General features: G+C 44.3%; 1 protein-coding gene across 1 annotated transcript in view; it reads right to left on the bottom strand.

The window, feature by feature from the left end:
- Window positions 1-25,352, bottom strand: part of dnai1.2 (dynein, axonemal, intermediate chain 1, paralog 2) — a 332,040-nt gene that overhangs the window by 136,185 nt on the left and 170,503 nt on the right. The window contains exons 14-16 of the mRNA XM_078538947.1: window positions 8,085-8,174; window positions 3,522-3,609; window positions 600-679 (exon numbers count right to left, since the gene is read on the bottom strand). Of these exons, the coding sequence (XP_078395073.1) occupies window positions 600-679; window positions 3,522-3,609; window positions 8,085-8,174 (258 nt within the window). The remainder of the gene's footprint in view (window positions 1-599; window positions 680-3,521; window positions 3,610-8,084; window positions 8,175-25,352) is intronic.

The raw sequence follows: 25,352 nt of genomic DNA, 5'->3' as shown, positions 1-25,352 counted from the left end.
AGTTTTTTTCCCAGTTGGCTGTTATCTGCATATTTTGAAATTGTACTCTGATTCTTGAGTCCAAATTATTTATGTAAATGGTGAATAAAAGTGGTCCCAGCACAGATTCTTGTGAAACACCACTTCCAACTTTTTACTGGTCAGAGGAACTACCTTTAACTGCCACTTTTTTTGTTTTTGCTTTGTAGCCAGCTTGCTACCCAATCTGCTACTGGTCCCAAGTTGACATGTTCTGACCTTAGTCATGAGTCTACCATGCATCAGAAAAGCTTTTGGATCCTATTTGTCTAAAACTTTCATATTTTAAACACATCTAATATATCCCCTCTCATTCCTCTCAATGCAATGGAGAACAGGCACAGCACAGTCAACCTTTCTTGAAACAATTTTTCCTTAAATTCTGGGTCAACTGTGTAGCCTTTCTTCGTACCATCTCTAATTACTGAATATCCCTTTTGAAATAGGAAGCTGAAAATTGCCAAGACCAAATATGGTTCTAAAATGTCATTGGATTTATATGTTACCCACTTTGCTATGCATCCCAACATTCTGTTTGCCTTTTTAGCAGTCTGGGAGCATTGTATTTATGGTGATCCTACCTTGTGTATTTTTCCTTCTTCTGTGCCCACAAGAAACAAGTCGTCCTTCTCTTTATGGAAGTCAAAAGAAGTTCCACATCCTAGTTAAAATATACAAAATGTGAAGGGTTCATGTTTGAAAGTTCAGAGGTTTTTTGTCATGTCATCGCTCCTCTTGGCATGGCTGGAGAACACTGTAATATAGATAACCTAAATTCTATCATTTAAATGTATAAATTTCAAGGAAAAGAAACAAGGCTGTAATATTCTGGAATGAAATGTTTAATGGCGAATTCTATTATTACCACTATGAAGCCAGTAACAATTAAGAGCTGTCGTAGATGGCATGGCCAATGGCTTATCCTAGAGACCAACCATGTTGCACTCTGTAAAGCTGAGGACAGATGCCATTGCTAAGATTGAGGCATGGCATCAGCAGATTAGTGACCTGCAACTTCTGAAATCACCTTAAATGAATTTTCAAAAAGTTAACTTCAGCTAAAAAAACAGTAAATGCTGTAAAAGATAATTGACAGTGTTTGCACGGAGATGTTGCAAGATGATGGAAAAGAACAAGGTTGTAAAACTTTGGGAACGGGGTCCTCCAGGTCCTTCTTGATGAAGTAGAGCTGAGGCAAGAGCTTCAAGGGTGAAAGGTAGCATGGTTGGATTATGCAATGGTTGGAGGAAAAATTGTAATCCCTTCATCAGAGCAAAAAAGGTAAACTTTTCCTGAATTTCAATTCTGAATTCAGTTATTGTAATTTGTCTTACTAAGATTGGCTTAAACTGGAGATGTCTGTTCTTCTATTCCAGTGTTTGTACAAGGTGGAAGGTTTGGTGCTTTCAAGAAGTGATCTTTTGCTTGTACAAGGATGAATCTAGAGGCAAGTGAGTAGAGACAGCTTTTGTAGACTGCTCAACTGATGAATTTGAGAGCTTCCGTCTCTGCTGAGGAAGAGATTCCAATGCCTGAAAGGAAGCCCGTCACATTGACATCTGTATTTTTTATTCATTCATGGGATGTGGGCATCACTGGCAAGGTCAGCATTTATTGTCCATACCTAACTACCGTTGAGAAGGTGTTGGTGGGCCACCTTTTTGAACTGCTATAGTCCATATGATGTAGGCACATCCATAGTGCTGTTAGGGAGAGAGTTATAGAGTTTTAAAGAAATGGTGATATATTCCAAGTAAGGATGGTGTGTGGTTTGGAAGTGGTTTAGAGATGGTGTTGTTCCCTTATATCTGCTGCCCTGTTCTTCTGGGTGGTTCAGGTTGTGAGTTTGTAAGTTACTATTGAAGGAGCCTTGGTAAATGGTAATCACAATGTTGCCACTGTACACCAGTGGTGGAGAGAGCAAATGTGGTGAATGTGGTGCCAATCAAGCAGGCTGTTTTGTCCTGGATGGTGTCAAGTTCCTTGAGGGTTGTTGTAACTGCATTCATCCAGGCAAATGGGAACAATTCCATCTCACTCCTGCCTTGTGCCTTTTAGATGGTGGAGAGTCTTTGGGAATGAGGAGATGAGTTACTTGCCACAGAATTCCCAGCCTCTTACAAGTTCTTTTAGCAACAGCATTTATGTGGTTGGTCCAGTTGAGCTTTCAGTTAATAGTGACCCATAGTATGAATTCAGTGATGGTAAAGTCACTGAATGTAAATGAGAGATGGTTAGAGTCTCACTGTTGGGGATGGTCATTACCTGGCACTTAAATGACAAGCAAAATTCATGCCATACATCGGGCTAAGTCTGAATGTTGTCTCAGTCTTGCTACATGTGAACAAAGACTGCTTTATTATCTGACAAGTTGCAAATGAAACTGAAGACTGGAATCATTGGTGAACATCACCACTTCTGACCTTACGATGGATAGAAGGTCACCTCACAGCACACAACCCGTGTAACATTTTCCCTGTTTTCTCACCACAAGGACTTTGTCTAGAACTAAAATTGCCTTCCTTAAGGAGTTCACTATTCATAAGGAATGGGCCTTTCAGATTCAAAAGTCCCTTGGAGCTGTCAAACTGAGGTAGAAATTGTATTGGTATGGTTACATGAATTTTATAACCTCTCGCCTTGCCTCCTGGTCAGTAATCCACCCAAAGATAAATTTGGGGGTTCATGTCCCACTCCATTGACTTCAGCACACAATCCAGCCTGACATCATAGTGTAGGACTGAGCTGCACTGATGGAGATACTGTCTTTTGGATGAAAGTAATAGCAAAACCCTATCTGCCCTCTCAGTTGGTGTAAAAGATCCTGTGACACTATTTGAAGAAGTTCACTGCAGTATGGGGCTAGAGTGGGAATGCGGATTGAGGTAGAAAACCATCCATAATCTTATTGAATGGCAGGGGAAGGGGGGTTGAGGGCTCATATGGCATGCTCCTTCTTCTATCTCTTGTGCTCTTATACGGCTAATATCTATCCATCAAGCAACATGAAAAACAGATGATCCAGCCTTTGTCTCATTGCTATTTATGGGACCTTGCTGTACACAAATTGGCTGCCACGTTTCCGTACATTACAACAGTGACCACTTCATTGCTGTAACCACTTTTTTTCTTTGCAAATCTGCCTACTGCCCCTTGACGATCTTCAACTGAACAACACCCAGAATACTTTTTACAACTTAATGTTGGGTAGAAATTTAAAAAAAGCTAATATCCTGTCAGCGATTATAATGTGGACAATCATGAAATTTAGCTGGAGAAACAGGGCTTGTTAAAACATTCTATAACTTTGAATGCCAGGTCTGACAGGTAAGAAACAAAATTATTTGTCCTGAAGGCTTCTGATTTACTTGAATAAGAAAACTGAGTGCAGGAAATTCCACATTAGTTCTGCTTTAAAAATCTTTGAAGGGGGAAAATAATTAATAGCTGTTTGTTAGCAATTAATCGTCTGACAGATGATATGATTGAATGTTATGGCTTACCCATAATTTGCAGCTGCAAATTTTCCAGTGCATCCTTGCAAATTCCATGCATTGTAAGTTTAATAATATCTGTATGAACAAATTCATCCTGGAAATAGGAAGAAGATACTCTAGTCACTTCAGTAACTATATTTTCTAAACTAAATGCTAGTCAAATTAAGGTGGAAAACCACAGGTTATATTTTTAAATTTTCTCTGGCTCCTCAAGACTATGAGCAAGATTTTGCCAAGGCGGGTATTTGGGCTATCAGCCCTCTTGAACAGGAAGTGGGATTTCCCCTGTGATATTAAGCAATTAAGAAATGCCAGGCAGGAGTAATGCCCAATTAAGGATGGCGGGCAGGCCTAACCAGAGGACCGGCAGCACTGGAGCCACAGCAACGCCATTAAAAGTGGTGGCTGCTGCTCGCTCAGACAGCGAGGAGAACATGAGGGTGCCTCAAAATGGAGGTGCTCTCATTAGAGTGCAAGCAAGCAGGCCGGGAGAACGGAGGGAATACCCTTCCAGCTGCATAGTTGGGGCTGCTGCCACAGCCTTTGCTGCTGGTGGCCACCTCCCTTGGCCAAAGAGCGTCTGGCTCTAATAGACCCCCCTCCCTTGTCCTCTCACCACCCCCCTCAAGGTCACTGGGAGGCCAGCTCCATGCAGCTGATGGCATCACCACATGATGTGGGTTCCTCTCCCCCGCTGGAAAAACAACGCTGGCTTCAGAAAAATTGCCTTTAATTAGGCCTTTAAGTATTTAAATTGGTTGCCCATCTTTATTCAGCGAGCTCATCCCCACTGTTGGGAAGCCTCTGTGGTGGCAGTACTCTGTCGGCGAGCAGTTCTGGTGTAGCTCCCTGGTATTTTACCAGCCCCATACCCTCTGTTCCTGCTACCCAGAGGCCAGTAAAATTACATCCTGCATTACTTTGAAAATGTAAAATACTCTAGCAACATCTTAATAAAATGTAAATTGCCACAAAATCTTAGTAATGCCTCAATTAAATATGCAATGAAACTAAAGTGATATTTGTCTTCTCCGTTTCCTGTAACTACATTAGGCCTGAATTGATGTGAACCAAACAAACAGTTTAATTCATCTCATATAAAGGCAAAATACTGCGGATGCTGGAAATCTGAAACAAAAACAAAAAATGCTGGAAAAACTCAGCAGGTCTGACAGCATCTGTGGAGAGAAAGACAGAGTCAACGTTTCGAGTCCACATGACTCTTCTTCAAAACTTTGAAGAAGAGTCATGCAGACTTGAAATGTTGACTCTGTCTTTCTCTCCACAGATGCTGTCAGACCTGCTGAGTTTTTCCAGCTTTCTTTGTTTTTGTTAACTCATCTCATGATGGACTTTAATGCAAATGCATCAAGAATGGACTTTCATTAGTTCAGGGTGAATATGGTGATGGTCTTCCTCAGCTCTGAGTTTCAACTTAGTATAATTAGACAAACATAGGCCAGGATTTTGCCCTCATAGAGTGGGCTCAGCAGGGGTGGGTGGGGCGGGGGGGGTGGTCGGGAAGCTGACCGCCACTTGTGATCGGGGCCGGACCATGATTTCACGCTGGCAGGCCAATTAAGACCCACCCAGCATGAAATGCGTGCTGCAGCGCTTAACACTGTCTGTGTGGGGGGTCGAGGAGGGCAAGTGCGAACTTCCGTGCATGCGTGCAGGAAAAGCACCCACAGGCACAGAGTTGCCTCAGGGAGATGAAGATTTTAAGAAATAAAAATAAAGACTTTTAAATTGTTAACAAACGTGTCCCCTCATGTGACAGGCCAAATGGCCTCGTTCCATACTGTAACCATTCTATAATTCTATGATGTAAAAAAAAATTATTTGGGACACTTCTTCTGAAGCTTAGCTGTTGGCTTAGGTGTTAAACAATGTGCCTAAGTCTCTTTGCAAGCTTAGACAAATAGCAGTACTTCATAAACTTATATTCAGTGGCTGAGTGGCAATAATAAAATAAAACTTCCAATTGGTATTGTATATTCTCAAAATTGAAGCTTCCTTGGAAATTAGCTGCACCATATATCAAATAATAGTCATGAGAGATTGGGGAATGACTCCTAAATGAACTGGTAAGATAAGGTGGGAACAAGGAATGAGATATTGCAGTTTGTTCAGGACTGCTGTAAGAAGTCCAACAAGAGAGAAATCACTGCTGGGTCGAGTAATGGAAAATGAATCAATGCAGATAAGAGAAGTGAGCATAATAGAACATTTAGACGATAGTGATGATAACATAATAAGGTTTAGAATAATTATTGAAAGAGACATAAGTGAGAAAAAAGAGCAAAGTAATAGATTGGATGAACAACTATGGGGGTGCAAATGGAACTAGGGAAGATAAACTTGAAACATTTGTTGACAGATACAGAAATAGAAAAGCAGGAGGATATATTTAAAATGGTTATCAATAGTGTTAGGAAAAATTATTTCCCTAAAGACATGAAGAAACTAAACAGTAATAACACACCATGGATGAATAGACGAAAGGGAAAACTCGAACTAAAGGAAAAGGCCCAAACTAAGTACATAGACAATAGAAGAAGGGATGACAAAAAAGAATACGAAGAGACTTGAATGTCCAAATACACAACATCAACTGCACTCACCTTCATCAATCCTCTCTGTATTGTATCAAAGAACTCAATCAAGTGTCAAACATGATTTCAATTTAACAAATCTGTGATGGCTTTCATTTATCAGTCCATATTTTTCTAATTGCCAATTAATTTTGTCCTAGATTGTTGTCTCCAAAAGCTTTCCTACCATAGGCTGGGGCTCTTTTCTCTAGAAAGGAGAAGACTGAGGGTTGACCTGATTAAGTTCTTTAAGGTCATCAATTACAGCATTTGCAACATTTTGGGCCATACCTAATTGACCATGAGGTGGTGGTGGTGAGCCGTCTTCTTGAACCGCTGCAGTCCACATGGTGCAGGAACACCCATAGCAATGTTTGGGAGGGATTTTGACCCAGCAGTAGTGAAGGAACGGTGATATAGCTCCAAGTCAGGTTGGTGTGTGGCTTAGAGAGGAACTTGCAAGTGGTGGTGTTCCCAAGCATCTGCAGCCCTTTTCCTCCAGGTGGCAGAGGTCACAGGTTTGGAAGATGCTGTCGAAGGAGCCTTGGTAAGTTGCTTCAAGTGTATTTTGTAGATGGTACACATTGCTGCCACTATGCAATGGTGGTGGAGGGAGTGAATGTTGAAGGTGGTGAATGGGATGCCATTCAAGCGGGCTGCTTTGTCTTGGATGGTATTCAGCTTCTTGAGTATTGTTGGATCTGCACTCATCCAGGCAAATGGAGAATATTTCACTACACTCCTGACTTGTGCCTTGTAGATGGTGGACAGGCTTTGGGGAGTCAGGAGGTGAGTTCATTGCCACAGGATTCTTAGGCTCTGACCTGCTCTTGTAGACACAGGATTTACATGGCTAGTCCTGTTCAGTTTCTGGTCAAATGGTAACACCCAGGATGTTATGAGTGCTGGATTCAGCAATGGTAATGCCATTAAATGTCAAGGGGAGATGGTTAGATTATCTCCTGTTGGCAATGATCATTGCCAGGAACTTGTATGGCACAAATGTTACTTGTCATTCATCAGCCCAAGCTTGAATGTTTCCACGTCTTACTGCATATGGACATGGACTGCTTCAGTATCTGAGGAGTCACGAATGGAGCTGAACAATGTGCAATCATCAGCAAACATTCCCACTTCTGATCTTATGACGGTCATTGATGAAGCAGCTGAAGATGGTTGGACCTCAGATACTTCATCTTTATAATGCCATTCCCTAAGCATGAGTCTAGGTTGTTCATGAAAATTGAAAAGTGGAATGGAAAAAGCATAATGCAAATTGCTTCCCAGTCTAAAAAGCATTCATTCACTAGTACCCTCTGCTTCCTACCACTGAGTCAATTTCATATACATTCCACCACTTTCTCCTTAATTCCATAGGCTTCCATTTTCTTCACAAGTGCCTGTGTGGCACTTTGTCAAATACTTTTTGAAAGTTCATATTCACAACCTTTACTGCCCTACTTTGATCAACCTTCTCTGTTACCTCCTCAAGGAGCTCAATGAAATTAGTCAGACACAATATGCCTTTAAAAATTCCTCGATTAACTCATGCCTTTCCAAATGAAAGATTGTTTTGGCCCTGATAATAATTTCCAAGAACTTCCCCAACATTGACATTTGGCTGACTGGCCTGTAGTTTCTCCTCTCCACTTTCCTAAATAGAGGCTAACTGGTGTGTATTTCCAAACATTTCTGTTTTGTTTCAATTTCGAACAGTCAGACCTCTTTTATTTCTTTAGTATGAACAGTGATGTAATATTCTCATCGCGAATGTTATCAATTATGTTACCAATTTATACTTCCTTGATAAGGCTGGCAATATGTAGTGAGTTAATAATCCTGTCTTGATTGCTAATTTTGAATTATCCTAACTCGGTAGATGACGTGAAACTGGCAACAAATAATCAGACTACTTCCTCAACCTTCAGGCCTGACAACGTCAACACCATTAAAAAAGCTGCAGGAAAATACTTGCCTTAATTAAAGTCCAAGAAACAACTCGTCCATCTGATGAGACTGAAAAGAAGTTGACATTGTTGTCCAGGTCATCTTTTTGCCACTTCACCTATAAAAAGTAAATGGTACAATTGTTCAGAGCATAAAGCTGTTAAAAATGGAAACAGACATGGAAAACATTTATTTTATCATGCAAGGCTTTGATTGTCATTTAATATTAAGGATCAGTCAGGGTACTTGATACCCCATATAGCAGGGAGTCTTTTTTGTTTTGTTTGTGCATTGAGCAGTTTATAGAAAAGCAATGACATTTATCTAATGAAACGGTTCTGAGATCAGTTAATTTATATAATTCTAGTGGGACAAAGGCAAGAGGTAGTCAAGGGGTGAAACTCTGGCAAATAGAGTTCAACATGGCGAAGTTTGAGCTTATCCATTTTGGATTATTAAAAGTAAATCAGAATATTTTCATAATGGAGAGACTATGACCAGGATTTTCCGATCCCGCCATGGTGGGCAGGACAGGAAAATATCGCAGGAGCAAACAAGTCAGTTTCCTGTTGGCATGAAAACAGGTTATGATTGAGCACTGCAGACTTCGATGGCGGAGCACATTTCTTGCTGCGCCAGGTCGGGAATGCTATTTGAGTGTATTAGAATGCCATGAATGCTTGTTATAAAGGCAGTTCGCCAGAATTACGCCCCACGAAGGATCAAAAGGCCACACCGGTGTCTAATTAGACCGACGTGATTCACAATTAGGTATAAGCGATCTGGACCTGGCGAACTGCACTTCACTCATGACTTCGAGGTATGCTCGCCTACCTGGCACGTGCTGCACTTGCAACTCCTCCGAATCCATGCTAGACTGTGCAAGCAACAGTACATCAATTTCAGGGAGGTTTCACAAACGGGGCAATACATATCAGACCAGTGGAAAGGCAGGGGGAGGGGGTGGGAGGGTTGGAAGGGGCTGAAGGGCAAAGGCTTGAGCAGGGGGTGGATATCTTGGGAAGGGTGCACACAGACACATGTCTGGGGGCATGGGGCAGTGGGTTAGAGATGAAAAGTCCTCGTGGCCGAAATGGCAAAAAAGCCAAGTAATGAAGCTTCAGTTTAGATAGCTGAGCTTGCAAAGACTGTCCTTCTCCCAATCCAGGGAGTGGGAGGGGCATGTCAATCAAGTCTCAGTCGAGCCCAGCATGCCCAGGGCGTGGTCATCACGTCGGTTCGGTGGGGGGGGGTTTCGGGCATAGTACGGTGATGCAGATGACAGTCATAGTCAGGGGAGGCACCTGCAGCCTATAGATCGGGAACAAGTAGTACTCAATGGTCTCATGGGGGTGGTGGCCTCAAGATGGGAAGGGGTTCAACATGGGGCATAGGATCATTCACCTCAAACAACTCAGGGGTAATACAAGGATATCAACCACAATTACAATGGGATCAAGGATTATAGGAGGAGAACTGAGAGTTATTGGACGAAGAAAAGCCTGAACGTTATGCTCCTCCAGGATGATAGGTGGGATTTGCATAGTCACATAAGGAGGGTCAAAGCTGGGCTGGTAGTAAAACCTGAGGACCACCATCTTGCAAACTGTAGGTATGTCGCATTCAAAAATGAAACTAAAAAGAGTGCGGCTGGGGAGGGGTCTTAGGGCTTCTGGGAGGAGTGAATCACCGTACTGGGGGGCCAATTAAAGGGGCACCCTTCTGAAATCTGTATTCACAAATGAGGAGGAATGTACAGCTCAGGAACGTTAGGAGCATTTCTATAACTATAGCAGCAATCTGGAGCCTTAAATCTTAAAGAGCATTCATGCAAGATTAACCCCGATTAGTTCCAATCATCGATCTGCTTGCAATAATCCCTCGTCCCAATCATGCTAATTCCCCAGTGTGAAGTGGGCACCTGGACAAACTGCAGATGCCTATTTGAAACAGCACCTCCGAAACTTGGAGCTGGCAGGTTACATACAAACATACGAACAAGGAGCAGGTGTAGGCCATTCAGCCCCTCAAGCCTGCTCCACCATTTAATAAGATCATAGCTGATCTGATAGTAACCTGAAATCTGCATCGCACCTACCCCTGATAATCTATCACCCCCTTATTTACCAAGAATCTATCCACCTCTGCCATAAAAATATTCAAAGACTCTGCTTCCACCATCTTTCTAGGAAGAGAGTTCCAAAGTATCACAACCCTCTGAGTGAAAAAAATTCACCTCATCTCTGTTTTAAATGGGCAACCTTTTATTTTAAACAGTGATCCCCAGTTCCAGGTTCTTCCAGAAGAGGAAACATCCTCTCTACATCCGCCCTGTCAACACTCCTCAGGAGTTTCAATCAAGTCTTACTCTTCTAAACTCCAGCGGATACAAGCCTAGTCTGTCCAACCTTTCCTCATAAGACAACTCACCCATTCCAGGTATGAATCCCGTAAACCTTCTCTGAACTGCTTCCAATGCATTTACATCCTTCCTTAAATAAGGTGACCAATACTGTACTCAATACTCCCAATGTGGTCTCACTAGTGTCCTGTACAGCTGAAGCATAACCTCCCTACTTTTGCATTCTATTCCCCTCACAATAAATGATAACATTCTATTAGCTTTCCTAATTATTTGCTGTATTAGCATACTAGCCTTTTTGTGCACTAGTATACCCAGATCCCTCTGCACCTCAGAGCACTGCAATCTCTCACCATTTAAATAACATGCTTCTCTTTTATTCTTCCTGCCAAAATGGACAATTTCACATTTTCTCACATTATACTCCATCTGCCAGATCTTTGCCCATTCATTTAATCTATCAATTTCTGTTCAGAGATGGGAACCTCCATCCCCCCGCTAAAGCTATCTCATCCTCTCACTGAACATTAGCCCTCAAGTGTTTTCCAAAGAAGTGTATTGAAATGAGGAATCTGGCACATGAAGTAAATGTAGGGCATCCAAGCACCTGGCCACAGCAATGTCAGCAGTATTTCTCCCTCCCAGGGTAGGGGCCTGGGAAGGACACTGTGATACTGCGTGTACTCATTGTGCTGCCAGGACTGTAGTGGCGAATATGTGCCTAGTCCCTTACCAAGCCCTTGAACCCACAGTGACTCAACAGTCAGCGACAGAAAGAGGACCTTTGGAGGCTCATGCTCACTCATATTTTTTTGCAATGATCCCACAGGGAGGAGAACTTGAGGAAGGTGGAGAGTGCATTTAGTGTTGCTTGCATCATTGCATGCAGGCAGAAGCAAAGCAGAGATCAGTGCTATGGTGCAGCCTAGCTCTCTGAAAGAAGGAGCTTCACCTTGATGAGCAACAGGCAGTAGGGCCCTCTCCGGACCCAGAGGATAAGGCTCACAGAAACACTGCACGTAGGTGACTCTCAAGACCGAGGGTGTACAAAAGACGCATGTCTATTCTCCAGGTGAGTGAGAATCAGTGTTACGATGCCTCTGCATGTCCAGGGATCTGGCGACTCACATCGGCAACATTCTCCAGGGGTTGACGCTGCATGGCTTGGGAGGACATCCTTTGCCAGTGGCTGTCTACCTGAGTGGCTCATTGCAGGGCTCCACTGGGGACCTCTGCAGGGTCTCTCAGGTGTCCACTCACAAGTGCATACATGAGGTAACAGATGCTCTTTTTGCCAAGGCTCACAATTACGTGCACTTCGCTGGAGGTCAAACTAGCCAGGCAACCAGAGTGCTGGGCTTCGCTGCTATCTCGAGATTCCAACGGTGCAGGGTGCCATCGACCAGATTCCAGGAAGATGATGACAAGTAACAGCGATTATCCTCTTGGACAAGAGCCCTCCATAATGGGCCCACATCACCACCAGCATTGCTAGCCTTCTCATCTCAACCATCCTCTTCAATCTAAGAGTGAGTAGTTACACAGTAGTCTCATCACGTCCTCACCATTTGAAGGATGATGAAGCCTCGGGAACATGTGTCCTCCATGAGATGAGGTTTTAACTGCAGGGGGGCATTCCAGCAGCACACGACAGAATGCTTTGCCTCTTCAAGCGTCGCTCCAGCATCCCAGTCACTTGGCAACCTACAAGAGGCAGAAGTTTCAGTGCAGTTCTCAGTGCATTCACAAAGCACTTCAAGGAGATCCACATCAAGGTCATATTCAACAATTCCACTGACTGCAACACAGCACCATATGGATGTTGAATCGCTGAGCTCAGTGAGTGTTTAGGTGAGGGTACACTAAGCAGCATCCTTTTTTTGGCGATAGCCCTGTAGGCTATGTGCCTGCAAGGAACAGGCCACTAGCACATTGAGGAGGGAAGATGCTCACACTTTTTGGTGAACTTAGCAGATGTACACTTGTAGAATCAGACAGGAGCGCACACAAGCACCGAGTAGAGGCTTTTAAATTGCCAAGGCCTCACGAATGACAGAGAGTACATGGAGTTCAGCGAAAGATTACCCTTCTCCATGCTCATCTAAATCTCTCCTTCTACACTTTCACCTTTCCACAATGTAGATGAGATGGGGGAACTACATGAGCTTCCATCTTACACAGCCAAGAATGAACATCACTTGAACCTGCAAAGCATGTCAACGAGATGCCTTGCACATGCACATTTTACATTGAGGGTGAACCATTACTGATGTTGGGAATGAACTGAGAAGGGACATACACTGTGATGAGAAGGCTGCACACAACATTGACCAAAAGCAAATGATGAGAAATCTGCAATAAGTGAGGGGGGAACCATATTGTGACATGTTATTGACCATCGTACGTTGCAATCTGTGAAAAGCGTCTGACAACCCTGTCTTATATTCCAGTAACTGACGCTGCAGCACCAACATCTGTGTTAAAACCGAATCCGCAGGCTCGTCGTCTGACTTGAACTCAGCAGAATCCTGGCCTCCAGCAGAACTCCAAGTGCCGGTGACCTTGGATGTCCCTGCCTCCGCCTGCTGTGGACCAGAATCTGTGCTGTGCTCACCGGATTGTGACCCCGAGCCTGCTCTAGTTCTAAGTCCCACCAAAGTGTGTGTCTCTCCACTGGTGGAGAGTGTGGATGAGCACTGTGAGGGGTCTTCCATTGTTGTGGCTTAAAGATGCACACCTGAGGAGTCAAGGGAGCTGGAGAGGAGGAGCTGGCTCTCTGTGTCCCATGAAAGAAATTAGAGGTAATTAGTGCGTGGCAGCAAAGTACAAAACATCACATTACTGTCTGAAGGATCAGCTGGTGCAGGGTCCTCATGTGGGTGTGTGCTGCCAGTCTCTTCGTCGCCACATCGTCCCAGTCCTTTCTGGCCAAGTGTACTAATTGCTCCTCTTACTGGGTGAGTGCCCTGATCTCTGGCATGCCCCCACCCGTCTAGGACCTCCTCCTTTAATTATGAGCGAGCTTGGCCTGCAGAAAGTAGGGTGGAGAGAGTGTGAGCAGGAAGCATGCCAAGGCAGAGGATAAGGATGCCTGTCTTGTGTATATGCTGGTGCACTGTATGAGGATGTGAGCTGCACAGGGTTTGAGCCCAGGTGGTAATGTCAATGTGTGTATAGGAGAGTGAGTGATGATGTCCCTTGTGCTGGTAGTGTGTGAGTTCCCTGTGGAGTGCCATCCTGCGAATGTCTGAGGGGTTTGTGAGAATGTGAGGTGAGAGTGATGAGAAGGTTGCCATACGCTGGTTGTGCGGATGAGATCATTCAGCTGTTTGCGGCACGGGATCCCTGTTCTCCTCCAACTGGAGTTGGCTCTCACCACCACAGACACCTCCTCCCAGATTGGGTTGGTGACCTTGGGTGGACCTCCTCTGGCCAACATGAGGGTAGAGAAGGTGACAGTGGTCCTCAACGGTGTCCAGAAGGTGACCCAGCGACGCGTCACTGAACTTGGGGGCTGCATGCTTCTTTGGTTTGGGGGCCATCTTTCACCTGGAGCAGTCCTGGGCTGCAGTCACTGAGAAAGCTGTGCATGGGTGTAGTTTAAATAGGGCGCCTGGAGTGAGATTCCGCTGAGGTCATGGCGGGGCTGGTGATCCGAGGCTACCCACTGGCTACATGATGTGTTTCCTGCTGATGCATATTTAATGAGGCGAGATGCAGACAATCGGGCTCGAAAATCCGCCACTGCGGCCGGTGGAGAGAATGGTACTTTTCCCACACGCCACCGCACTTAGTCCAAGGTAGGGAAAAACTCGCCCTAGGTCTGTGGAGGAGCAAATGTTGTTCATATATACAGGTCATGAAAACCTACCACACAGGTATAAAAAATAATAATCAAAAAGGCTAAAAGCCTTTATCTCAAAATTGAGGAAGTGATGATTTAGTTGTATAGAGTCATCTGAGTATCGCTTTCAGTTTTGGACAACTGAAAACCTCAGAAAAGACATGAAAATGGAAAAAGCTGGTAATATTCAGCAGATCTGGCAACATCTGTTGAGAGAGAAACAGAGTTAACATTTCAGGTCTGTGACCTTTCATCAAAATGAAAAGATATACTGGGCTGCATCAGGACGGAAAGGTATATTGGACTCGGAGGCGTTACAGGGCAGATTAACCAGAATGGTACCAGGTTTACAAGTATTAGTAAACATTTACTGCAGAGAAACAGGCCATTCAGTCCAACATATCCATGCTAGTGTATATGCTCCAAATGAGCCTCCTCCCACTCCTCTTCATTTAACCCTAACAACTGATCATTTTATTCCTTTTTCCCTCAATGTGCATATCTGTCTTTCCTCTGACTGTATCCATGCTATTTACCTCAATTAATCTTTGTGGTAACTGCTCTGTGAGAAAGAAGTTTCTCCTGAATTTCCTATTTATTAGTGGTTATCTAATACATTTGGTCCCGATCTCTGGCGTCACCCACAAGCAGAAACATCGAAGATTGAAAGATTACAAGAAGTACATGGTGTTCTGCTCAACCAATACCACCAAAAACAGAATAACAAATGATTAATGTATTTAATTAATGTTCACGGAATATTATGAGACTGATAATGGTTTAAAGAGAAATTCGAACTTCCAGTTATTAACTGAAAGGATGCCTCGTCGAGATTTTGCATTTTAAGAACTTTTACTGTATCAATGCTTAAAAACAAAGTTATTTATTAAACATTACTTTCTTTTCGTAGGCAACTTATACTTTAAACAACCAAACAATTTGTCCCTTTCTACTTATACTGATGTGATGAGATATATATATTTTTTGATTGTGTTGGTATTCTTTGTAGGTAAAGAAAGGCATGTGTGTGTGTGTGTCCAGGGTTAATTAAACAGGGGGAAGGTTACTAGAGACAGGCTGTCTGTGAGGGCTAAGAGATGAAAAAGATTAAAGGTGTTAGGATGATGCATTTGTAATGAGAGGTTATGGTGGGGTTGAGTTATGAGTAACTAGAGTGGATCTAAAATTTGCATTGTGAGATAAGTGGGAAACTTGGATTTTCAGCTGTTGAATTTCATAAGGGATTTCAGAGGTAGCAAGGAACATGTGCATCTTATGAAAGCTTCATGAATAAACAGGGGAAGATATATAAAATTTTATTGACCTGAAAGTAGAGACAAATAGAAAACATGACAGATTTTTATATTTGGAGAAGTTGAGTTCAGAGGAGCTTGAGGACAATGGAATCTGAGATGAAGGGGGCAAAACAATATTTAAGGAAGGATATTTAACTAAGTTGGGTGGTGGCTGTGGACGAAAGCCCTGATGACCAGCTCCTTTGTGTGGGATGCTGAGAAGCTGTGAAAGTTTTGAATTGGACACAACCACCCAGTGTTAAGCCAGAAAAGTCTGTGTTTTAGGAAACAGTTTGTTTCTGAACCTCTTTTGGAATTCCACATCAGAGTGGAGGTGCTTGAGAAGTCGTGAGGTGTACCTTTATTAATGGGACAACAATTCCTTGATTTGGGTAATATTACTGGATTTTCATTGTTAAAAATCTATAAGGGGGTTGTTGCCAAGAGGGTAGTTTAATCGTACTTTTGACGAAGCAGGTTTTTTGGGGGGTTGTTCTGTAAGACTGTTTTAGCTGTGAAGCTTTAATCTTGCATGCTTAAGTTTTTTTAAAAAAATTTTAATAAACCTTTTAATTTTTAAACTTCTAAAGGTGTTACTGTAGTTCTATGCTTTTGAGGTCAGTGGGTCCTCGTTTTCATGATAAAAAAATGGTTTATGATCAGTGAGACAGACTTCACTCTAGGATCTGGCTTGCTCAGCAATAACATCTGCTGCGGTCATAACACTGACAACTGAAGGCCCCAACTTTGTTACATCACTCAGTTTTTTAAGTAGACATTCACTCTTCTTGGAACTAAAGCAAAGTGTTTTGCAGTTCCCAGGGGCTTTACTTCTGTTCTTTCTCTTTCTCAATGCTATCTTCCACAGTGAGAGCTTCCTTGAGGATTCTCTCTCTAACTTCAGGTCAGCAAACACTCTAGCCTTGTTTCAATTCCTCATGAACTTGGTCTTCAAACTAAGTACAAGCTCCCAACTGCATTCCATGTGGTAAATGACAGAGTCAGCATTTTTTTTCTCTGTTTAAGGTGCAGGCCTGGCTAACATCTATCTCTTTTTGCTCCCCAACTTCTGGTTGGCTGCAGATCACTCAAGACCAAACAACAACTGTCCTTCTGTCTGTGATATTTCTTGGCTTGTAGGGAAGCCTGTACTCTGATCTCAAAATGGCTCCTTTTACCCTCCTCTCCATGGCATGGGAAACATGCTAGACCTGTATCCATGTAGGATTGATAATCAGCTACCTCTAATTATCACTGCCAGACCTCTATCCAAATAGAAAAATCAGCTGTCTCTAATAACCACTGCCTTTCAGCTTAGAAACAAAGGGTCAGGTTCCATCACAACTATTTATGACCTGTTATAATAAGACCTTTCTGGGTTTTCGCAGATTTAGGGTTTTTTCATTGTGGACTAAGAAACAGCGTTCATTGTCTCCAGGTGTTAACATTTGGCACCTTCCTTTCAATAACACAATATGACTCCCCTTTAAATCTAACAACTAAATCAACCAGGTTTATTATCAGACGCACTGCAGCATTGGTCACCTGACTCCTTTTATTTTAACTTATTTATAGATACAGTACAAAGTGTTATGATCCCAGCTGATGTTACGACTTGTCATGCCAGGTCCCAGGGTGGAACCCGGCTTGATAGATCCTAACTTTTATTTTTTGTTTAGAAACATGGAGGGCGGCTACTGAACAGAGTCACAGGAGTCAGCTGGTGAATTTTTAACAAAAGAATAAAGCATTTATTAAACAAGAAAAGATGAACTATATTACAATACTCCTTTACCCACAACTATACCTTTACAGATATATCCAGATTCATAAGGATAACACCAGCTACAAAAGCTATCTTATATTCTCATGTTCACCGTAAATACACAGCCCATGAAAACCAAGAGATGACCTATGGTCAGACACATCACACTCTGAAATCAAGTGACAGATGCTACCCAAAAAAGATTCTATGGATTTCTGGTCAACTACCCCCAGATGCTTGCCACACCGTGTGCCAACCTGATTCACTGAACTCCGTCTTTCATACAAGGGTTTCCAACCTCCATTCGTGTTCCAATGCTGTTACTGTTCTTCCTGCCTAGCAGCAAGGGTGGGACCCGCTTTGAGTGTGTTGATAGACCACCCATGTGGTTTAAGGGTCAATGAAGAGCAGTCCAAGGGTCAGTCAATTTTAGTCAGTCAGCTAGTCATGAGCAGGTGACTAGCTCCATGCAGCTAAAGTGCTGCAGTTAGCCCTGGGAGCCATTTGGTAACTCTGTGCAGTTGGGGCTCAGATTAAGCCCCAGTAGCCATTTGCTTGTTCCATGCTGCTGAGTGAGTTCAGCTAAGGAGAAGCTTTAGGAACCATTGATAGCTTGGTGCAGCCAAGAGTTGGGGCTCAAGAAATCCAACATGACTGGGTGTGTTCAGAAGCAGGGAGAAGAGGCTCCAGGCAGCAAAGGTATTGTGGTGAGCAGTCTCCAGGCAGTCAGAGCTTGACAGAAGTCCTGAGGAGCAATCCCTGGAAGGGAACAGTCGTTAAGGCAGTCTGAATCGGAGTGATTTTTGGAGGGAATTCAAAGGCTAGAAGACTAGAAGGTGAAAACTGCAAATTACTCAAAAGGGAGTTTTAAAGAGATTGTGTAACTCACGGTGAATATTAACATCGAGGTGGGTTCTTGAAAAATTCATTGGTTGCATCTGCTATTTACTCTGTAGTGTGGTGTGTTCATCCGCAGTTTGTCCGTTAGCATACATGTACATCAAGTTGATTCTGAACGTTAGAGTATAAGATATATCCTGTAAATTGTTTTGTCTTTCTAAACTTGTATAGTAAATTTTGTTTTTGTTTGTTCAAAACCCATGGATTCTTGTGGCTTTATTCCAAAAGGAAGTCTCTTGAATCTACTTTAAACAAAATGTTACTGATTCCTAACTGGACCTCTCCACACATGTTCAGAGTACAAGAAAATATTGTGCATTATACAATAAAATACTGTAAGTCTTTCGTGAAACTGGATTCCATATCCATGTCTGCTGTCTATGCAATTCTCACCATGCCTTCAGTCAATTTTGAGATAATGTCCCCTTTAATCGGGAACAAATCATCTATGTCCACAAAGGACAGCTATGGATCTCACACTAAAGGGGACCAATTCCAAGACTTCTCAAGTCCAAATGATACACATCTAACCTCATGTCAACTAAGATTTATCCATGCAAATAAGAGGAAAACTCTCCAGTGGCGCGAGTCATACCTAGCACAAAGGAAGATGATTGTGGTTGTTGGTGGCAAATCGTCTTAGTCCCAGGACATTGCTGCAGGAGTTCCTCAGGGTGGTGTCCTAGGCCCAACCATCTTCAGCTGTGTCATCAACGACCTTCCCTCCATTAAGGTCAGAACTGGAGGTGTTCGCTGATAATTGCACAGTATTCATTTCCATTCGCAAATCCTCAAATAATGAAGTAGTTTATTCGTGAACGCAACAAAACCTGGACAACATTCAGGCTTTGGATGATAAGTGGCAAGTAACATTCTCGCTACACAAGTTCGTGGCAATGAGCATTTCCAATAAGAGAGAACCTAACCATCTCCCCATAACAATCAAGCATTACCATTGCTGAATCCTCCACCAACAACTTGTGGATCACCATTCACCTGAAAACCAACTGGACCAGTCATATAAATACTGTGGCTACAAGGGCAGAGGGTCTGGTCTCCTAACTCCTCAAAGTCTGTTCGTCATCTACAAATCAGGAGTGTGATGGAATGTTTTTTGCTTGTCTGAATGAGAGTGTAGTGGTGTTGTCGCTGGACTAGTAATCCAGAGACCTAGGGTAATGCTCTGGGGACCCAGGTTCGAATCCTGCCATGGCAGATGGTGGAATTTGAATTCAATAAAAACCTGGAATTAAAAGTCTAATGATGACCATGTCGATTGTTGTGAAAACCCATCTGGTTCACTAACGTCCTTTAGCGAAGGGAATCTGCTGTCCTTACCTGGTCTAGCCTTCATGTGACTCCAGGCCCACAGCAATGTGGTTGACTCTTAAACACCCTCTGAAATGGCCTAGCAAGCCACTCAGTTGTAACAAACTGCTACAAAGACTGAAAAAAGAAATGAAACCAGATGGACCACCCGGCATCGACCGAGGCACTGGAAAGGACAACGGCAATCACAGCCCTGTCAACCCAACAAAGTCCTCCTTACTAACATCTGGGGGTAGTGCCAAAATTGGGAGAGCTGTCTCACAAACTAGTCAAGCAACAGCCTGACATAGTCATCCTCACGGAATCATACTTTACAGATAATGTCCCAGACACCACCAACACCATCCCTGGGTATGTCCTGTCCCACCAGCAGTACAGGCCCCACAGAGGGGACAGCACAGTGGTATAAAGTCAGGAGGGAGTTGCCCTGGGAGTCCTCAACATCAGCTGTGGACCCCATGAAGTCCCATGGCATCAGGTCAAACATGGGCAAGGAAACCTCCTGCTGATTACTATGTACCGCCCTCCCTCAGCTGAAGAATCAGTGCTGCTCCATGTTGAACATCACTTGGAGGAAGCACTGAGGATGGCAAGAGCACAGAATGCACTCTGGGTGGGGGGACTTCAATGTCCATCACCAAGAATGGCTCGGTAGAACTACTATTGACTGAGCTGGCCATGTCCTAAAAGACATAGCTGCTAGACTGGGTCCATGGCAGGTGGTGAGGGAACAAACAAGGGGGAAAAATATACTTGACCTCATCCTCACCAACCTGCCTGCCACAGATGCATCTGTCCATGACAGTATCAGTAGGAGTGACCACTGCACAGTCATTGTGGAGACAAAATCCCGCCTTCGCATTGAGGATGCCTTCTATCATGTTGTGTGGCACTACCACCGTGTTAAATGGGATAGATTTTGAACAGGTCTAGCAACTCAACACTGGGCATCCATGAGGCGCTGTGGGCCATCAGCAGCAGCAGAATTGTACTCGAACACAAACTGTAACCTCATGGCCCGGCATATCCTCCACACTGCCATTACCATCAAGCCAAGGCATCAACCCTGGTTCAATGAAGAGTGCAGGACAGCGTGCCAGGATCAGCACCAGGCATACCTAAAAATGAGGTGTCAACCTGGTGAAGCAATAACACAGGACTACTTGTGTGCCAAACAACATAAGCACCAAATGATAGACAGAGCCAAATGACCCCACAACCAACGTATCAGATCCAAGCTCTGCAGTCCTCCCACATCCAGTCATGAATGGTGGTAGACAATTAAATAACTCACTGGAGGAGGGGACTCCACAAATATCCCCATCCTCAATGATGGAGGAGCCTAGCACATCAGTGCAAAAGATAAGGTATTTGCAAAAATATTCATCCAGAAGTGTTGAGTGGGTGATCCATCTCGACTTCCTTTGGAGGTCCCCAGCATCACAGGTGCAGTCTTCAGTCAATTTGATTTATTCCACGTGATATCAAGAAACAGATGAAACAGTACAGCTACAACACTGGCATCTACCCAGCTAAGGGGAAAATTGCCCAAGTATGTCCTGCACACAAAAAGCAGGACGAATCCAACTCGGACAATTACTGCCCCATCAGTTTACTCTCCATCATCAGTAAAGCAGCACTTGCTTAGCAATAATCTGCTCACTGACACCCAGTTTGGGTTCCATCAGGGCAACTCAGCTCCTGACCTCATTACAGCCTTGGGTCAAACATGGACAAAAGAGCTGAACTCCTGAGGTGAGATAAGGGTGACTGCCCTTGACATCAAGACAGCATTTGACAGAGTGTGGCATCAAGGAGCCCTAGCATAGCTGGAGTCAATGGGAATCAGGGGGAAAACTCTCCGCTGGTTGGAGTCATAACCAGCAAAAAGGAAGATGGTTGTGGTTGTTGGAGGTCAGTCATCTCAGCTCCAGGACATCACCGCAAGAGTTCCTCAGGGTAGTGTACTCGGCCCAACCACCTTCATCTGCTTCATCAATGACCTTCCTTCCGTTATAAGGTCAGAAGTGGGGATGTTCGCTGATGATTGCACAATGTTCAGCATCATTCACGATTCCTCAGATCCTGAAGCAGTCCGTGTCCAAATGCAGCAAGACCTGGATAATATCCAGGCTTGGGCTGACAAGTGGCAAGTAACATTCACACCACACAAGTGTCAGGCAACAAGAGAGAAACCAACCATCGCCCCTTGATGTTCAATGGCATTACCATCACTGAATCCCCCACTATCAATATCCTGGGGGTTGCCACTGACCAGAAACTGAACTGGACTAGCCATATAAATAGCGTGGCTACAAGAGCAGGTCAGGGGCTAGGAATCGTGCGAGGAGTAACTCACTTCCTGACTCCCCAAAGTCTGTCCACCACCTACAAGGCACAAGTCAGGACTGTAATGGAATACTCTCCACTTGCCTGGATGAGTGCAACTCCAACAACATTCAAGAAGCTTGACACCATCCAGGACAAAGCAGCCAGCTTGATTGGCACCACATTCACAAACATTCACTCCCTCCACCACCGATGCAGCAGTGTATACCCTCTACAAGATGCACTGCAGGGATTCACCAAGGCTCCTTCAACAGCACCTTCCAAATCCACGACCATTACCATCCAGAAGGACGAGGGCAGAGGAAATTTGGGAACACCACCACCTGGAATTTCCACTCCAAGTCACTCACCATTCTGACTTGGAAATATATCGCCATTCCTTCACTATTGCTGGGTTAAAATCCTGGAACTCCCTTCCTAACAGCACTGTGGGTGTACCTACACCACATGGACTGCAGTGGTTCAAGAAGGCAGCTCACCACCACCTTCTCAAGGGCAACTAGGGATGGGCAATAAATGCTGGTCCAGCCAGCGAAGCCCACATCCTGTGAATGAATAAAAAAATGTCCAGATTTTCATACCCTTCAGCAGCTAAAACTTTCACTCCCTCCATCACTAGCACATAGTGGCAGCAGTGTGTACCATCTACAAGATGCATTACAGTGAATTGCCAAAGCTCCTCCAACAGTGCCTTGCAACCAAAAGAACTCCATCAACCAGAAGAACAACGCCTGTAGGTGCATGGGAACACCACCATCTGCAAATTCCCCTTGAAGTCATGTTCCATTCTGAGTTGGAAATATATCGCTGCTCTTCCACTGTCGCTAGATGAAAATCCTGGAACTCCCTTCCTAACAGCACACCTTAGCACAACATGGACTGCAGCAGTTCAAGAAGATGACTCATCATCTTGATGGGGAGGTGGTGACTTAGTGGTATTGTCACTGGACTAGTAATCCAGAGACCCGGAGTAATCTGCCGTCGTTACCTGTCTGGCCTACATGTGACTCCAGACCCAAGGAAGTGTGGCTGACTCTTAAATACCCTCTGAAATGGTCTAGGTGAAATGAGTCAATAAGGAATTAAATCAGACGGACTACCCAGCATTGACCTAGGCACCAGAAACAACACCAAATTCAGCCCTGTGCACTCTGCAAAGTCATCCTCCTGACCCCATGAAGTCTCATGGCATCAGGTCAAACATGGACAAGGAAGCCGCCTGCTGATTACCACGTATTGTTCCCCACCCTCAGCTGATGAATCAGTGCTCCTCCATGTTGAACATCATTTGGAAGAAGCACTGGGGTTGGCAAAGGCTTAGAATGTACTCTGCTTGGGGGACTTCAATGTCCATCACCAAGAGTGGCTCGGTAGCACCACTAAAGACCGGACTGGCTGAATCCTAAAGGACATAGCTGTTAGAGTGGGTCTGTGCCAGGTGGTGAGGGAACCAACGCAAGGGGAAAAAAAATACTTGACTCATGCTCACCAACCTGCCTGCTGCAGAGGCACCTGTCCATGACAGTATAGGTAGGAGCGACCATCACACAGTCATTGTGGAGACGAAGACCCGTTTTCACATTGAGGATACTCTCTATCGTGTTGTTTAGCACTACCACCGTGGTAAATGGGATAAATTGCTAAAGAAATGGCAACTCAAGAATGGGCAACCATGAGGTGCTGTGGGCCATCAGCAGCAGCAGAATTGTACTCAGCCACAATCTGTAACCTCATGGCCTGCCATATCCCTCGATCTACCTGTACCACCAAGCCAGGGGGTCAACCCTGGTTCAATGAAGAGTTCAGGAGGGTATGCTAGGACCAGCACCAGGCATACCCAAAAATGAGGTGTCAATCTGGTGAAGCTACAACACAGGACTACTTGCATGCCAAAAAGCATAAGCAGCAAGCGACAGACAGAGCTAGGTGATTCCACAACCAACGGTTCAGATCTAAGCTCTGCAGTCCTGCCACATTCAACTGTGAGTGCTGGTGGACTATTAAACAACTCACTGGAGGAAGAGGCTCCACAAAAATCCCCATCTTCAATGATGGGGGAGCCCAGCACATCAGTGCAAAAGAAAAGGTTGAAGCATTTGCAACAATCTTCAGCCAGAAGTACCAAGAGGATGATTCAACTCGGCTTCCTGCGGAGGTCCCCAGCATCACAGATGCCAGTCTTCAGCCAATTTGATTCACTTCACATGATATCAAGAACTGTCCGAATACACTGGATACTGCAAAGGCAATGGGTCCTGGTAATAGTACTGAAGACTTGTGATCTGGAACGTGCCACGCCAATAGCTCAGCTGCTCCGGTACAGCCAAAACACTGGCATCTAATCGGCAACGTTGAAAATTGCCCGGGTATGTCCCGTGTACAGAAAGCAGGACAAATCCAACCCGGCTAATTAGCGCCCCATCAGTCCACTCTCGATCATCAGTAAAGTGATGGAAGGGGTCATCAACAGTGCTATCAAGCACCACTCTCTCAGCAATAACCTGCTCACTGATGCTCAGTTTGGGTCACTCAGCTCCTGACCTTATTACTACTTTGGTTCAAACATGGACAGAAGAGCTGAACTCCAGAGGTGAGATAAGAGTGACTGCCCTTGTTCAACCAACTGTGGCATCAAGGAACCCTAGCAAAACTGGGGGAATCAGGGGGAAAACTCTCCCCTGGTTGGAGTCATACGTAGCACAAAGAAAGGTGGTAGTGGTCGTTGGAGGTCAATCATCTCAGTTCCAGGACATCACTACAGGAGTTCCTCAGGGTAGTGTCCCCAGCCCAACAACCTTTAGCTACTTCATCAATGACCTTCCTTCCATCATAAGTTCAGAAGTGGGGATGTTCACTGATGATTGCATAATGTTCAGCACCATTCACAATTCCTCAGATAATGAAGAAGTCCATGTTCAAATGCAGCAATACCTGGACAATATCCAGGCTTGGGCTGACAAGTGGCAAGTAACATTTGCGCCACATAAGTGCCAGGCAATGACCATCTCCAACAAGAGAGAATCTAACCATCTCTCTTTGACATTCAATGGCATTACCATCACTGAATCCCCCACTATCAACATCCTGGAGGTTACTATTGGCCAGAAACTGAACTGGGCTAGACATATAAATACTGTGGCCACAAGAGCAGGTCAGGGGCTAGGTAACCTGTGGCGAGTAACTCACCTCCTGAGTCCCCAAAGCCTTTCCACCATCTGCAAGAGACAAGTCAGGAGTGTGATGGAATACTCTTCACTTGCCTGGATCAGTGCAGCTCCAACAACACTCAAGAAGCTTGACACCATCCAGGACAAAGCAGCCCGCTTGATTGTCACCACATCCACAAACATTCACTCCCTCCACCACCGACACACATTGGCAGGAGTCTGTACCATCTACAGGATGCACTGCAGAAACTCACCACGTCTCCTTAGACAGCACTTTCCAAACCT

The sequence above is a fragment of the Cetorhinus maximus genome, chromosome 1 (assembly GCF_964194155.1).
Source record: "Cetorhinus maximus chromosome 1, sCetMax3.hap1.1, whole genome shotgun sequence".
NCBI classification, from domain to species: Eukaryota; Metazoa; Chordata; class Chondrichthyes; order Lamniformes; family Cetorhinidae; genus Cetorhinus; species Cetorhinus maximus.
The sequence above is the reverse complement of the archived record's forward strand: the minus strand, read 5'-3'. Positions and strand labels throughout refer to the sequence as shown.